The 17,828-nt window shown below is 45.1% G+C and overlaps 1 protein-coding gene across 2 annotated transcripts in view; it reads right to left on the reverse strand.

Moving 5' to 3' along the window:
• The window catches only part of SUZ12 (SUZ12 polycomb repressive complex 2 subunit), a 90,426-nt gene extending 72,681 nt beyond the window's left edge, over window positions 1–17,745 (reverse strand). The window contains exon 1 of one of the 2 annotated variants that reach the window (XM_068264412.1): window positions 17,492–17,745. In XM_068264412.1, coding sequence (XP_068120513.1) covers window positions 17,492–17,618 — 127 coding nt within the window. In that variant the 5' untranslated portion in view covers window positions 17,619–17,745. The remainder of the gene's footprint in view (window positions 1–17,491) is intronic. The other variant, XM_068264413.1, reaches the window with a different exon arrangement.
• Window positions 17,746–17,828: the final 83 nt, after the last annotated feature.

Below are 17,828 nucleotides of genomic sequence, written 5' to 3' on the forward strand. Positions count from 1 at the left end.
CCTGGAGGCAGGGCTAACGGCTGCAGCCCTGCCTCCAGTCGCATCTATCAGCCGCGCATCGCCGCCTCTCCCCCGCCCCTCTCAGTGAAGGAAGACAGAGGGGCGGGGGAGAGGCGGAGATACGCGCTGACAGACGCGCGTGGGGCAGGGCTGCGGCGGTTAGCCCTGCCCCAACCAGGAATCGCTCCCCCGCATTACGGAGGAGGATTTGGGGGTTAAGGGACCCCCGTTAAGCCGCGCTATAGCGGCGTTTTAGCAGGGGCACACGTGCCCCTGCTATATATGAGGTCTGAAGCGAGATTTATTCTCGCTTCAGTCTCTCTTTAAGGTTCCCTTTAAAGCGGATCCGAGATGCAAAACTAACTATAACAAGTAACTTGTCTACATATCTTATCTAAAGTTTAGATAGTTTACACAGCAAATCTAGCTGCAAACAGCTTTAATAGAATATAATTATTTTTTTCTGTGATACAATGACAGCAGCCATGTTGTTTGTAAACATTACAGAGGCAGGCTTATCTGCATCTTGAGCAAAAAAAAAAAAAAAAAAAAAAAAAAAAATGCTAATCCCCCTCCACCCCTCTGCCTCTGAAATATCTGGCTAGTAATACCTCCCTCTCCTCCTGCCTAGACTGAGCTCCCATGAACCCTTGCTACTGTCTTGGTGCCTTGGCTCTCTGAAAAGTTGTGGGCGTGGCTTGTTTAGTTTATAGGGAATTAGAGCATTAAAACAAAAAAGTATTTGGCTTGAGGAATGCCCTATAAACAATAGGAAAGGAACACAATTATGCAATGTGTAAATAGTTCATCTCGGATCCACTTTAACCACTTCCCAACTGAGGGGTTTTACCCCGACCACCAGAGCAATTTTCACCTTTCAGCGCTCCTTCCATTCATTCGTCTATAATTTTATCATTACTTATCGCAATGAAATGAACTATATCTTGTTTTTTTCGCCACCAAGTAGGCTTTCTTTAGGTGGGACATTATGCCAAGAATTATTTTATTCTAAATGTGTTTTAATGGGAAAATAGGAAAAAAATTTATTAAAATTGGGGAGTGTGGGAGGTAAGGAGTTAGGCCTGAACGATTTTAGGAAAAGATTGAATTGCACGATTTCTGTCAGAAATTGCGATTTCGATTCGATTCACGATTTTATTCAAATCAAGCTTTAGACCAACCAGACCAAGGCGAGAGTCAACGAGGGGCGGCGGGGAGATTATCATGTCGCCTATCCCTTGTTTCCCCTTGCGGCACTTATTATGGGGGGGTATGAGTCATGTCACAGAGGCGGTGGGGACACTTAATATTAGGAATGGGGTAGGTATGGTAAAGGTAAGCAGTGGGGGTGGGATGGGTGTTACGCTGATACACATGCACACACTTAATTCTCCATCTCAGAACACACACTGATACACACACTTTATCTTGCAGTACTCACTGATACACAGTTATCCACACTCACTAATACACACACACACGTCATCTTGCAGCACTCACTGATAGTTACACACATCCTGCAGTACACACACACACACACACTTATCCACTCACTGATACACACACATCCTGCAGCACACATTGAAATGCACACACACATACTTATCCACACACACTGACTGAAAGACACAAACAGTCAAGCACTTCAGTCTTGCCTACACAGCTCCATCTCCCCCATGCTGTGCAGATAGATCCAGGTGCCCTCTCCTGTGCTTCCTGACAACTTCTGAAAGGGGGGGAGGAGGGAGGGAATTCCTTCTCTGCTACATGCTGAGCTGCTTTGTATTGCGGAGGAAAAGTCAGACCAGACAATAGCTTTTGTCTTGCTGTGGTCTGCACACCTTTAAACAATCAGTGGAGCAAATGAGTGGCTATTAGTTTTAGTGCCTATCAGCTTCACAGAAGAAGGAGCGAGAGACTGTGGGCGGAGTCTGCCGCCCGTGCAGCTGACGATGAAGCTAGGAGGAGTGACAGAGAGCAAAAGCCTGCCACTGGGTCTGCTGATGACGGGGAGGAGTAGGAGAAGGTGGCACTAACTAGGAAGAAGTATAGAGATACTGACTGAGCTGCCGCGGGGAGTGAGAGCCGCCGCTTTTTGTACACAGACATTTGTACATGCCGCGCTGCTGCTACTGTACAGCAAGAGGGCGCAGTACAGCAAATATCGGCAAAAATCGACACTTTGGCGATCACGGAATCGTCACTTCCGTGATCGCGATTTCGATACAAAAACGATAAATCGTTCAGGCCTATAAGGAGTTAATTTTTTGTGTAAAACTAGTTTGTGTGTAAAAAATGCTTAGGGTGTAGTTTTACCATTTGGCCACAAGATGGCAATGGTAACTTTTTGTTTCATGCGACCTGCAAGCGTCCGGAAGGACGCTTGCAGGAAGTAGAAAGAGGCTGGGAGTTTGTTATTGCTCACAATGATCGCACTGCTCAGCCGAGCGGCAGCGGATCATTGCGGGGCTTAGATCAACGAACGGGAATGGATTTTCCCGTTCGTTGATCTCTGGGCGAGCGGGCGGCGGCGTGTTTACTAGCGGCAGGCGGCGTGTTTACAAGCGGAAGCGCGGGCAGCGGCGGGAGTGCGCAAAGTACGGATTTCTCCGTCCCTGGGGGTTAAAGGATGGAAAAAGGGACGGAAAAATCCGTACGGGCGGGGGTAAAGTGGTTAAACATGTCAGATCATGGCTGTCAACATCCACAACCAGAAAGACACCCTTCATATAAACATTTGGTAATTCTTTTGTGCACTTTTTTTTGTAATTTTTTGTTTTATGTAGCTACCTGAGTGGTAGCTACATGAAACACCACTAGAGGGCGCATGTGTCCCTTTAGTCCGATCGCCGCCAACAACAGCAAACAGGAGATTGCGTATAGAACGCGATCTCCTGTTTGGCTTCTCCTGTCGCCATGGCTACGATCGGAATGACGTCATGGACGTCAGCAGACGTCCTGACGCACACGATCCAGCCCTTTGCGCTGCCCGGGAGTGATTGGTCCAGGTTGCGCAGGGCTCTGGCGGGGGCCCCTCTTCTGCCGCTGCATGCGCCCGATCGCCGTGCGTTGGTGCCGATCAAGCTGTACGAGTGGCTAGCAAACTGCTAGCTGCACATACAGCACTTTACAGAATGAAAATCGCCCCACCAGGGGCTGAGATATCCTCCGCGGCGGCTTACCCCGTGTCCAGCACGGGGTTACCGCTAAGGAGGTTAAAGGATACTCGAAGTGACATGATGAGATAGACATGGGTATGCACAGTGCCAAGCACACAAATAACTATGCTGTGTTCCTTTTTTCCCTTTCTCGGCCTGAAAGAGTTAAATATCAGGTAAGTGGCTGACTTAGCCCTGACTCAGACAGGAAGTGACTACAGTGTGACCCTCACTGATAAGAAATTCCAACTATAAAAAACTTTCCTGGCACAAAATGGCTTCTGAGAGCAAAAGAGATAAAAAGGGGAATTTCTTATCAGTGAGGGTCACACTGTAGTCACTTCCTGTCTGAGTCAGGACTGAGTCAGCCACTTGCATACCTGATATTTAACTCTTTCAGGCAGAGAAAGAAAAAAAAAGGAACACAGCAGTTATTTGTGTGCTAGGCACTGTACATACTCATGTCACTTCGGGTATCCTTTAATACTGCTGTGTAAAAACTGTTGTATTGCCATTACTGGCAATGACTATCTGAAAATATCCCATCTTTTTTTGTCACAGAAGACAAATGTATATCGGAAGAAAATTAATGATCATAATTCAAACTTTTCATTTGTGGTCAACTGAAAGAAAAGTTTGGGATACTGAGGCTGGGCACACAATAGACGTGAGGACAACTCTCCGAGCTACATACACACTAGATTTTTCACACCAATAGATCATAATGGTTCTAAATGAAAATGTAAAGAAATTACAGGTGTTATGGCTAACTACATTATTAAGGTCATCATGCTGGATCCCCAATGACCAATGCTTCTTCTAGAATTTTCTCTCACAGCAGGCAATGTCCAGCTTATCCTCACTTCAGAAAAAACAGGCCAAGTAGAGTACAAGTAAGCCGTCACTTGAAATGACCAAGGCCTGGAACTCAGAGCGTTTAGGGAGCGCTTTCAATCGCTAGAGAATGCTGTATTTTCCAGACTTGTTTTCTCTCATCAAACAGCCTTTGGTAAATTGACGCCTATAAATGCCTGCGTAAAACAGGTTTATTGCATAATAGTGAGGTGCGCGTACGGGTCAGATACATATGGTGGAGAAATTACATGTGTACTAGAGGTAAATACCAGCTGTGTGTGTGTGTGTGTGTGTGTGTGTGTGTGTGTGTGTGTGTGTGTGTGTGTGTGTGTGTGTGTGTGTGTGTGTGTGTGTGTGTGTGTGTGTGTGTGTGTGTGTGTGTGTGTGTGTGTGTGTGTGTGTGTGTGTGTGTGTGTGTGTGTGTGTGTGAAAAAAAAGCGGACTATAGAAACTAACAGATCTGGCATGGATGCTACAGTATTAAGCTACATAATCAAGAGCCGAACAGGTTGATAATTTGGACAACACTGCATGGCTACAAGTAAGGGAAAAGCGTTAACAGACGAGGCGTGGCAGACTACGGTATCAGGCTTTGATGTCACTAAAGATGCAGCATGCAGAATCTTTATGCAATGTAGGGAGACACCAGCATACTAGGTGTCAAGGCTGAATGTTGTGTAGCATGCCTGAAAATAAGAAATCATCCATGAGGAACTATATGGAACATAATGTAAGCTTAGCCGTATTTAGCTCATATTTTGTTAGCCGTAACAATGTCATGTTTATCAGGGCTGTGGAATCGGAACAAAAATCACCCAACTCAGTTTATTAACCACTGACTCCAACTACCCAAAATTGGTTTGGCTCCGACTCCAGTCTTCAGCCCTTGCAGGGCTATGGAGTGGGTACAAATAGCATCTGACTCAGTTTATGAAACCTCCGACTCCGGGTACCCACAGCCCTGGTTGCATACACTGTACTTGTACCATGCAACTAACATTTTATTTTATTTTTTTTGACTAGGAAAAAATTATACTGCATTTGGCAAAATCAAAGGCCTGAAGTGCGGAGGAGGTACAGTGTGAGACCGGATAGAAGAGGTAAGGAGAAAATTATATTTTATTCTGCCAAGTGTGAACAGGGCATCACTGCCTATACTGGAGTAGAAGTGGTGAGCGACTGGAGGATCCAGCACTGGTTGGTTTGAAGGCAGCAGGGTGCAATAGACTGATCAAGCAATTCTATCTGAAAGTTTTTGGTATTTCAGGGTTCCCCTTAACTGCCATGTTTAATGGTTCCTCTTAAAAGGGAACTTGATATGGAAAGAAAAAAAATCCACACACATACCTGGGGTTTCCTCCAGCCCCCTCCGGCCTGATCGCTCCCTCGATGGCGCTGTCCCCCGGCTCATGGATCCTCCATAAGAGCTCAAGGTATCTTTGGTCAGTCGGGGCTTATTGCGCATGCGCCAGACCCGCTGTGCTTCAGTCACCGGGGAGCTCTCTGTGCCTGCACAGTACTACTCCGAGGGGCATCGCAAGCCGCACTGCGCCGACTGACTGAACAGAATGGGAGCCCTTACGGAAGAGCCAGGAGGCGGAGGATGGCGCCGAGGGAGCGATCCAGCCTGGACGGGACTGAAGGAAGTCCCAGGTATGTATGTTTTTTTCCCTCTCAGGTACACTTTAAAGTGGACCTCCGGACTAAAAATCTACTCAGCAGGACTGAAAAGGCTTGGTGCATCTTTAACAGTTTCACAGCATCAGAAATTTGTTTTTCTTACCAAAGCATCATTTCAGCTGCATTTTAGCTAAGCTCCACCCATCAAAGAAAACTGTCCGGGCTTTTTTTCCCTGATGCTTTGCAAACCATGATGGGATTTCCTATGTTATTCACGTTGCCTAGCAACTGGGAGGGTTGATCAGCACACAGGACAGTTGTAACTGTCTCATGCGCCGTCACCTCCTTTCAACCAAAAAGGTGTCTGCCCTCATGAAATCAAACATTTGCCTGTTCTTTTAAAACAGGGTGGGTAAGAGATTATATTACCTATTTTAATTAACATAACTAATGTAACTTAAAGAGAAGCTCTGACCAAGAATTGAACTTTATCCCAATCAGTACCCCCTTTTACATGTGAAACCTATTCCTTTTCACAAACATACCATCAGGGGGCGCTGTATGACTGATATTGTGGTGAAACCCCTCCCACAAGAAGCTCTGAGTACCGAGGTACTTCTGGCAGTTTCCTGTCTGTGAACCCTGTTACATTGTGGTAAATAGCTGTTTACAGCTGTTTCCAACGACCAAAACAGCAAGCAGCACCTACATCACTTGCCAGCAGTAAAAATGTCCCCATGTAATAAATGTCAGAATATAAATCAAGGAATTAAAATATTTTACAATGGGCAAACCCTGACTAAATCATTTATACATAATTGTAAAAATGAAGCACTTTTTTTTATTACATTATTTTCACTGGAGTTCCTCATTAAAAAGAGTAACTGTTAGCCCCCAAAGTGAAATTTAAATCTCTACAGAAATGTTTTATTTAGTATTAAAGTGATCCAAAAAGCCAATGCAGAACTTAAAAATTAATATAATTATGTTACTATGTAGCCTTTTGCCTAAGCTAATGACGCAAAGCCGCATATCTGATACTGATGAGCATGCAGAGCATGCCTATGTCTGCCCGACCCCCCTCTCTCCCCCAGGACCAGGTGCCGATCTATTCGCACCACAAACAGCTGACCGCTCTGACAGGGAGAGAGAGCGGCAGCACTTCCAGCGCAGCCACGCAGAGCAGCCGTCGCCGAGTCACATGTGAGACATGTGAGAGAGATGCACGGTGGCGGCTGCTCTGCCGTGGCTGCGCTGGAAGTGCTGCCGCTCTCTCTCCCTGTCAGAGCGGTCAGCTGTTTGTGGTGCGAATAGATCGGCACCTAGTCCTGGGGGGGGAGAGGGGGGGGGGGTCGGGCAGACATAGGCATGCTCTGCATGCTCATCAGTATCAGATATGCGGCTTTGCGTCATTAGCTTAGGCAAAAGGCTACATAGTAACATAATTATATTAATTTTTAAGTTCTGCATTGGCTTTTTGGATCACTTTAATACTAAATAAAACATTGCTGTAGAGATTTAAATTTCACTTTGGGGGCTAACAGTTACTCTTTAAAGGGGTTCTTTCGCGAAAAAAGTAGGCAGTTAAAAAAATGTGACAGATGACAGGTTTTGGGCCAGTCCATCTTTTTAAGGGGGATTCTCAGGGCTTTCTTTGTTTTCAACAGCATTTCCTTACAAGCAGTTTAACTACCAAAATAGCAAGATACCAGCCGGCCTCCCTAATCACTTGCACACTATTATGTCAGTTAGATTTTGCAACTGTTGTTCAGGAAATGCTGTTGAAAACAAAGAAAGCCCTGAGAATCCCCCTGGCCCAAAACCTGCCATCTGTCACATTTTTTAACTGTCTACTGTTTTCGCAAAATAACTCCTTTAGGCAGGGAACACACTTGCAGGGCCGTTTTCCGCGTGCGTTTCCGCGGCATGTACTGCCATGCAATGTGCGGGAAAAAGCAGAAAACTGAGTTTAGAAAACGCAGAGAAAACCGCAAACGCGCACAAACGCATGCGGCACAGCGTTTCCTGCGCTAGGCTATTCATTTCAATAGCCTCTAAAATCGTGCGCGTTTTGCCATTCGCGGCAAAACGCGCAAAATGCATGTAGTGTGTTCCCTGCCTGTAGGACAGTATGTTTCTTTAGGCTGCAATTCCTGTTTAACTGCCATTTTTTCAACGGTTCCTCCTAACTGCTATTTTTTACTCATTGATTGTAGAAATCTTGAGTTGGAAAAATATTTTCATAGTCTTTCTTAGCTTTGTAGGCATTAACCCATTCAGGTTCCGTCGTTTTCACGTGAGAAATGTTCACCTCCCATTCATTAGCCTATAACTTTATCACTACTTATCACAATGCACTGATCTATATCTTGTTTTTTCCGCCACCAATTAGGCTTTCTTTGGGGGGTACATTTTGCTAAGAGCCACTTTACTGTAAATGCATTTTAACAGGAAGAATAAGAAAAAATGGAAAAAAATCATTATTTCTCAGTTTTCAGCCATTATAGTTTTAAAATAATACATGCCTCCATAATTAAAACTCACGTATTGTATTTGCCTATATGTCCCGGTTATAACACTGTTAAAATTATGTCACTATCACAATGTATGGCGACAATATTTTATTTGGAAATAAAGGTGCATTTTTTCCGTTTTGCATCTATCACTATTTACAAGTTTAAAATAAAAAAAAATAGAAATATTTCATCTTTACATTGATATTTAAAAAGTTTAGACCCTTAGGTAAATATTTACATGTTTTTTTTTTTATTGTAAACATTTTATTTGGGTAGTTTTGGGAGGGTGGGAGGTAAACAATAGATTTATAATGTAAATGTGTGTTAATTTTAAATTATTTTTTTTTACAGGTGTAGTATTACTTTTTGGCCACAAGATGGCGGCCACGAGTTTGTTTACATGACGTCACTCTAAGCGTAACACACGCTTAGAGTGGCGCATCAGGAAGGGAACGGCCAGAAAAGGCGCAGCTTTTGAGAGAAGCTGTCGCTTTTTCAGCGGGGGAGAGGAATCAATGATCGGGCTCCGTAGCCCGATACATTGATTCCCTGGCTACCGAATCCGCGGCCGGGAGTGCGCGATCGGCCGCGGGAGCGCGCATGGTTCCTGGACGTAGAAACTACGTCCAGGAACCAAAATAGGTTAATTAGCTTCATGCTAAAATCCTTAGTTGCTCAGATGAACCCATGCCTGTTGAGCGAAAGCCCAAAATTTGGAATGCATGGGAATTTATCAAGATCTGAAACGTCAACAGGTGACAACTAATGGTTATTAGAGACAACTAAGCACCTTTTTGACAAAATATATACAGTGGGATGCGAAGGTTTGGGCAACCTTGTTAATCGTTATGATTTTCCTGTATAAATCATTCATTGTTATGATAAAAAAATGTCAGCTAAATATATCATGTAGGAGACACATTTGAGAAGTGAAATGAAGTTTATTGGAGTTACAGAAAGTGCACAATAATGGTTTTAACAAAATTAGGCAGGTGCATAAATGTGGGCACGGTTGTCATTTTCTTGATTCCAAAACCATTAGAACTAATTATTGGAACGCAAATTGGCTTGGTAAGCTCAGTGACCCCTGCCCTACATACACAGGTGAATGCAATTATGAGAAAGTATTTAAGGGGGCCAATTGTACGTTTCACACTTTTTAATTTTCTCTGAAGAGTAGCAACATGGGGGTCTCAAAACATGGTTTAGGGGAAGGATACAGAAAGCTGTCTCAGACATTTAAGCTGTTTGTTTCCACAGTTAGGAACATATTGAGGAAATGGAAAACCACAGGTTCAGTTCAAGTTAAGGCTTGAAGTGGCAGACCAAGAAAAATCTCGGAAAAACAGAAGCGACGAATTGTGAGAACAGTCAGTCAACCCAAAAACCAGCACCAAAGACCTACATCATCCTGCTGCAGATGGAGTCACTGTGCATCATTCAACAATTCGGCGCACTTCACACAAGGAGATGCTGTATGTAGAGGAAGTCTTTTCTCCGCCAACAGCACAAACAGAGCCACTTGAGGTATGCTAAAGCACATGCCAGTTGAAAAAGCACAAGCCAATTTCATTTTGGAATAAGGTGCTGTGGACTGCTGAAACTAAAATGGAGTTATTTGGGCATAAAAAAGGGGCGCTATTCATGGAGGAAAAAGAACAGCATTCCAAGAAAAATACCTGCTCCCTACAGTAAAATATGTTGGTGGTTCCATCAAGCTGTAGGGCTGTGTGGCCAGTGCAAGGGACTGGGATTCATGTCAAAGTTGAGGGACGCATGGATTCCACTCAGTATCAGCAGATTCTGGAGACCAATGTCCAGCAAGCAGTGACAAAGCAGAAGCTACGCAGGGGCTGGATCTGTCAACAAGACAACTACCCAAAACACTGCTCAAAATACACTAAGGCATTCATGCAGGGGAACAAGTACAACAATCTGGAATGGCCATCTCAGTCCCCAGACCTGAATGCAATTGAAAATCTGTGGTGTGAGTTAAATAGAGCTGTCCATTCTCGGAAGCCATCAAACCTGAATGAACTAGAGATGTTTTGTAAAGTGGAATGATCCAAAATACCTTCAACCAGACTCTCATTGGAGCCCACAGGAAGCATTTAGAGGCTGTGATTTCTGCAAAAGGAGGATCTACTAAATATTGATTTTATTTCTTTTTTGTGGTGCCCAAATGTATGCACCTGCCTAATTGTTTAAACAATTATTGCATTTTCTGTAAATTCAATAAACTTCATTTCATTTCTCAAAAATCACTGTGTAGGTCTCCTATAAGATCTATCTAACTGACTGTTTTATCATAAAAGCCAACGATGGTTACAGGAAAATCATGACAGCTAACAAGGTTGCCCAAACTTTCGCATCCCACTGTAAAACAAACATCCCCTTAAATTAAACACAAAACATACTCATCTATGGAGAGGAAAGCTCTGGATCCTATAAAGCCTTCCTGCTCCTCTCAGAGTCCTCGTTCCAGCACTTTCACCTCCTCTGCATGCATTCTACCAACTAGCCAAACACACCTTTGAGGATCCCTGGAATTCTTTAGGAAGCACTCGCATCGCCAAGTGCTTCCAAAAACAGACGGCTGTGTACTGAATGCATGAGCTCACACTCGAGCAGTATGGAACCAACCATCTTTAGAACACGAGTTCTACAAACACATTCAGAGGGGTCCCGGAGACTACAAATTCTTACCGAGGACAGCGAGCCACGACAGGGAAGGCTGCCCTTACAAAAAAAAAAAAAAAAAAAAAAAAAAAAAACTACAAGGAGACACGAGCTGCAGAACACAAATGGAGGAAATCCCACCACAACCACGATTTCCTTGGATACAAGACCAAGTTTCAGACGTACCATACTGCCCTCGCTAATCGCAAACAGAAATACTTCACTCGCTTGATCGCTACCCAAGCCTCCAACCCATGTCGTATTTTTGCACCTTCAATGCCCTATTCAACCCCACACCTCCCACCCAAACCTCCACCCTCTCAGCCACTGACCTATTAAACTACTTTATCAACAAAATTACAACCATCTGGAGGGATATTTCTCTCCGCCACTCCAATGCCCCCTCCTGCTCACCCCATCCTACACCTGCCTCCCCCCCCCCCCCTTACCGCCATCACTCCAGTCACGGTGGAGGAAGTCAACCAGGTGCTGGCAACTTCACTTGCCACTTCCTGCCCCCTAGATCCACTCCGCCCACATTTTTCTGATCTGCCCCCTGTCCTCACCCACCTGTTCAACCTCTCCTCCACCGGCATCTTCTCCTCCGTATTCAAACAGGCCACTGTGCTTCCCCTGCTGAAGAAACCTTCACTTGACCCTGCACTGCCATCCAATCTCCCTCCTCCCTTTTTCCTCAAAAATTCTTGAACGCCTGGCCCACCAACGCCTGACCAACCTTTTCAATTCCAACTCCCTTCTCAATCCCCTGCAATCTGGTTTTCGTACAGCCCATTCTACAGAAACAGCCCTCACCAAAGTGGTAAACGACCTTGCCCTTGCCAAAGGTAACTACTCCATCCTGCTCCTCCTGGACCTCTCCTCGGCATTTGACACTGTTGCCCACTCCCTCCTCGTCCACTCCCTGCAGCTAATGGGCATTCAGGACCTAGCCTTAGCATGGATCTCCTCCTACCTCTCCAAACACTCCTTCACAACATTCTTCAATGGCTCCTCATTCACTCCTACACACCTCTCAGTTGGTGATCCTCAAGGTTCCGTCTTAGGACCACTACTGGTTTCTCTATACTGCCTCAGTTGGCAAAATCATCTCCTCCATGGACTTAAATTACCACCTGTATGCCGATGACACACAGATATATCTCCACACCCCGGATCTCTCCTCCTCGACCATGGACAAAGGTCTCCGCCTGCCTCACATCCATTTCCTCCTGGATGGCCGCCAGGTTCCTGAAGCTTAATTTGGACAAGACTGAGCTTCTGATATATCCGCCCCGCACAGCTGCACCCCTCCCATATCTACACATCACTATCGAAAAGACTACCATCCGCCCTACCTCCCAAGCCCGCTGTCTATGTGTTACCCTGGACTCTGCACTTTCCTTTACACCCCACATCCAAAGTATTGCCTGATCCTGCAACTTCCACCTCCGCAACATCTCCAAGATCCGCTCCTACCTGCCCCCTGACACCGCTAAACTCCTCATCCACGCCCTTATCTCCTACCTAGACTACTGCAATTCTCTTTTGTCTGGCCTCCCCTCTAACCTTACTGCCCCACTTCAATCGATAATGAATGTGGCAGCCAGTCTGATACATTCTTCTCAACACAGCGCCTCTACAACTCCGCTCTGCAAAGCCCTACACACTGGCTCCCCATCAGTTTTAGGATAAATCTCAAAATCCTGTGCTTGGCCTACAAATCCATGCACAAGACCTGCCAAACCTAAATCTCTGATCTGGTCCACAGGCACATACAAGCCCTCAAGACTCATCTTTTCATGCTTGCATACCACCCTACACCAGCACCATAATATGTTCTGTTAGACACCCTCAACAGATGCACCTATTGTCTCCACCCCAACCTTTAGATTTTAAGCCTCTGGCAGGGCCCTCCTCCCTAGTGTTTCCAGCTTGATTATGCAATATTACTGTCAATCACCCCTCTTGTGGACTAGAACCAGGGCTGTGGAGTCAGTACAGAAATATTCAGACTCCAACTCAGACTCCTCAGTTTATGAAACCACCAACTCCGACTCCGGGTACCCAAAATGGCTCCAACTCCACAGCCCAGACTAGAACAGTCTATTTTGACCTATGACACTGTGCTGTTATCAAATCATATGCATGATCTTGTTTTGTTGAGAGTTTCCTGCATGCCCTACCTTGTATGTTAACCCATTTATTTATTGTGCAGCGCTGCGTAACATGTTGGCACTTTATAAAGACAATAAATAATATTATATAGGATCCAGACGCCTCCGTCTTCATAGGTGAGCATGTGACCTTTTTTTTACCCACCACAAGGGAGGTACGTAAATAGAGCAGGACATATTGGGGAGGGGCTGATCCCTTCCTCTCCCCCTTGTCTTTACGTGGTCCATCTTCTCCAGGAAGGCCCGCGGGTGATGCAGTTTCAAGCTCCCACGACGATACACATCCCCGATTGCAGTAATGCATGCTGGGAGATGTAGTCCTTTAATATACGGGAAATGTACTCACATTACAAGACTACATCTCCCAGCATGCATTGCAGCGGCTCGAAACATGCAACACTTCAAACCAGTGCGGAGAAGACAAGAGGAGGAGCACATACAGATGAGGGGCTAGGGAGCAGCTCCCCAAAGGCGAGTAATGCCTGTCACCCCACTCTGGCCAACTCTTGAAGAGTGTATGGCGCTGTATGACTGATATTGTGGTGAAACCCCTCCCACAAGGAACTCTTGAGTATGTACTCCTGGCAGTTTCCTGTCTGTGAACCTTGTTGCATTGTGGGAAATAGCTGTTTACAGCTGTTTCCAACTGCCAAAAAAGCATGCAGCAGCTATATCATCTGCCAACAGTAACAATGTCACCATGTAATAAATGTCAGAATGTAAATCAGGGATTTAAATGATTTTACAATGGGCAAACACTGACTAAATCATTTATACATCATTATTTGTATGTTCTCTCCGTGTCTGCGTGGGATTCCTCCGGGCACTCCGGTTTCCTCCCACATTCCAAAAACATACGGATAAGTTAATTGGCTGCCCTTAAATTGGCCCTAGACTACAGTACTTACACTACATAATATAGACATATGGCAATGGTAGGGATTAGATTGTGAGCTCCTTTGAGGGACAGTTAGTGACAAGACAAAATATATATATATATATATATATATATATATATATATATATATATATATATATATATATATATATATATATATATATATATATATATATATATATATATATATATACATACACACTGTACAGCGCTGCGTAATATGTCGGCGCTATATAAATACTAAATAATAATAATTATTGTAAAAATTAAGCACTTTTTTTATTACATTATTTTCACTGGAGGAGTTCCTCTTTAAGAGCCTCCCTTAGAAGATACGTTGTACATGGTTTGTTTAAAAAAAAAGTGCTCAGATCTTGTCAAAAAAGGTGCTCGGAGTCTTTAAAAAAAAACAAAAAAAAAAACACCTATTGGGTATGGAACGGTATCCAAACTTTTGTAGATGCCTCAGTTTATTATTATTTGAGGGGGTTTGTTAGCATTCACAATATAAAATGAACAGTTCATTAATATTTACAAATATTTTGTTAGTATTTGTAATAGTTTACTGCAGTAGTTACTGTATTACTTTCACTTGAACTATTATCAAATTTGGCAAAAAGTACCCAAACTCTCCACACTAATGTACACTTGGGAGGATAATAGACTCTCGTAATGTATGGAAATAAATGATGGTAGGGTGTCAGTGTCAATATGTGTCAGTAGTGGACAAATAGAGCTTATAAGCCTGGCAAACCCAGTAACTACTACGACATTTCTAAGAACCAGCACCATTAACAATGAGGAAATAAAATAGGTTGGGTTCACACCGACAGTGCAGAAAACTCTTCACGCCATTTTTGGTACATTTTGGGCTCTATTCATAAAAGGTTACCGCAAGTTTTCCGCTCAAAACAGCGGATTTTCCCATCCATTTAGCAAAGCGGGCGTTCATAAAAGCTGTTCCCGCATGAAAATCTACAATCCCCCAGCAGAGCGAGAAATTTCCGCCTTCTCCAGTGTTTTTCTAGATTTATCTAGAAAAAAGTAACAAAATGGCCATTCATAAAGTTTAGAGGAAGCGGTATGTGGACGGGAAATACCGCTTCCTCTGATTTTGCGGAGTACATACAAGTGAATCAATGGGACAGACCTCCCAGAGAGAGCAGTGCACGGAGGGACTCTGCCGGCTGAAGTGTTTCCGCATGCCTTCCGACAGCTTACCGCCAGCTTTCAGCGGGAGATCTCCGCTCTTGCATCGCAGCTGGCAAGATTTTTTTGAATGACCACCCAGAAGTGTAAAATACCGCTGCGGTATTTTACCTCTACGAGTATTTACGCCACAAGTATTTTATGAATAGAGCCCTATGTGTTATACAAAAATAGAAGTATTTTGCTACAGTAGTGCCACTTTTTTATTGCATGCCTAAATCGCATTCAGGCCCCATTCACACTAGAGCGTTTTGCCGGGGAGATTTCGGCAAAACGCTCAAGCGCTAGCACTTTTTAAAGTGCTAGTGCTATAATACCCTATGGGCCCGTTCTTAGGCGATTTGCGTTAATCGCCAGCGATTAACGCAAATCGCCGAACGTCAACATTTTCAGATTTCCTGGCGATTGAGTTTCAGTGCTATAGAAGCGCTAAATGCAATTGCGGGGAAATAAATAAATATCGCTGCAGTGTCCAGTGATTTTTCCACGTTAAATCGCGGAAAAATCACTCCTGCAAAGCCGCTCTAACGCTATAACATGCTGCACTCTAGATTGACGTGCAGCGTTACAATGTAACGCAACGTGGGCACTGTGAACAGCCCATTGCAGTTACATTGCTGTGCGTTGGGGAGCGTTACAGGCTGTACTAACGTGCGCCTGTAACGTCTCACTGTGAAAGCAGCCTAAGGGCACTGGCTATCAGGAAGATAAAATTATACATACACAAATATACTAAAATATTAACCAAGCCAAATAAGCAAAAAGGGACAGCGTAGATCTATAGAGGCGGCCTGAAAGATGAGCTTAGTTCGGTAACCAGGGGGGCTAGTATACAGTGTTGGGGGTTACAAAGGAGCAGGGGGCTGGTATACAGTGATGGGGTTACATAGGAGATATAGGGGGGCTGGTATACAGTGATGGGATTACACAGGAGATATAGGGCAACTGGTATACAGTGAAGGGGTTACACAGGAGATATAGGGCAGCTGGTATACAGTGATGGGGTTACACAGGAGATATAGGGCAGCTGGTATACAGTGATGGGGTTACACAGGAGATATAGGGCAGCTGGTATACAGTGATGGGGTTACATAGGAGCAGGGGGACTGGCATACAGTGATGGGGTTACATAGGTACACAGTGATGGTAATTACATTGGATATGTAGGGAGTGGGCTGGTATACAGTGACAGGTTACATAGGAGATATGGGGGTTAGTATGCAGTGATGGGGATTACATAGGAGCTATGTAAGGGGGGGGGGCTGGCATACAGTGATGGGTTACATAGGTATACAGTGATGGTAATTACATAGGATATGTAGGGAGTGGGCTGGTATACAGTGATGGGTTACATAGGAGATATGGGGGTTAGTATGCAGTGATGGGGATTACATAGGAGCTATGTAAGGGGGGGGGGGGCTGGCATACAGTGATGGATTACATAGGTATACAGTGATGGTAATTACATAGGATATGTAGGGAGTGGGCTGGTATACAGTGATGGGTTACATAGGAGATATGGGGGTTAGTATGCAGTGATAGGGATTACATAGGAGCTATGTAGGGGGGGGGGGGGGGGGGCTGGCATACAGTGATGGGTTACATAGGAGATATGGGGGTTAGTATACAGTGATCGGGATACATAGGAGATATGTAGGGAGGGCTGGCATACAGTGATGGGGTTACATAGGAGATATGGGGGGTTAGAATACAGTGATGCAGATTACATGGGAGATAAGTAGGAGGAGGGGGGGGGCTGGCATACAGTGATGGGTTACATAGGAGATATGGGGGACCGGTATACAGTGATGGGGATTACATAGGCAATATGGAGATATAGGGGGGCTGGTATACAGTGATGGATTACATGGGAGATATGGGAGGCCGGTATACAGTGATGGGGATTACATAGGCGATATGGAGATATAGGAGGGCTGGTATACAGTAATGGGTTATATAGGAGATATGGGGGGTATGTATTACAGTGATGGGGATTACACAGAAAATATGGGGGGGCCGGTATACAGTGATGGGTAACATAGGAGATATGTAGGCGGGGGGCTTGCATATAGTGATGGATTACATAGGAAATATAAGGGGCCAGTAAACAGTGATGGGTTACATAGGAAATATGGGGGGCCAGTATACAGCGATGGGTTACATAGGAGATATGGGGGGCCGGTATACAGTGATGGGTTACATAGGAAATATGGGGGGCCGGTATACAGTGATGGGTTACATAGGAGATATGGGGGGCCGGTATACAGTGATGGGTTACATAGGAAATATGGGGGGCCAGTATACAGCGATGGGTTACATAGGAGATATGGGGGGCCGGTATACAGTGATGGGGTGCGGCATGCACAGAGCAGAGATACTGACTCTCGAAGGCCTGCAGGAAGAGCTCGTGGTCCTGGCGGATGTGCTCCATCTTGGCCCTCTTGATAGGCGCTGCTCCCGCGGGCGGTGCTCCGGAGTTGGCGGGTGCTCCGTGTTTCTGAGGCGCCATAGCCGGGTAGGTGGGAATCCAGGGGGGGTCACACACACCCGGTGTACACCCGGCTGCACCGCGCGCTCTCTGCTCTTCTCTCAATGGCCGCCAGCCTCCCCCTGCTTGTCGCTCATTGGCCGGGCTGCCCGTCCCTCACTTCCCCCTGTGACGTCAACCGCGCGCCCGCGCTACGCTTCAAACTCCAACCGCGGGAAGAGGACGGCGCAG

Source organism: Hyperolius riggenbachi, chromosome 12 (assembly GCF_040937935.1).
Source record: "Hyperolius riggenbachi isolate aHypRig1 chromosome 12, aHypRig1.pri, whole genome shotgun sequence".
Lineage (NCBI taxonomy): Eukaryota > Metazoa > Chordata > Amphibia > Anura > Hyperoliidae > Hyperolius > Hyperolius riggenbachi.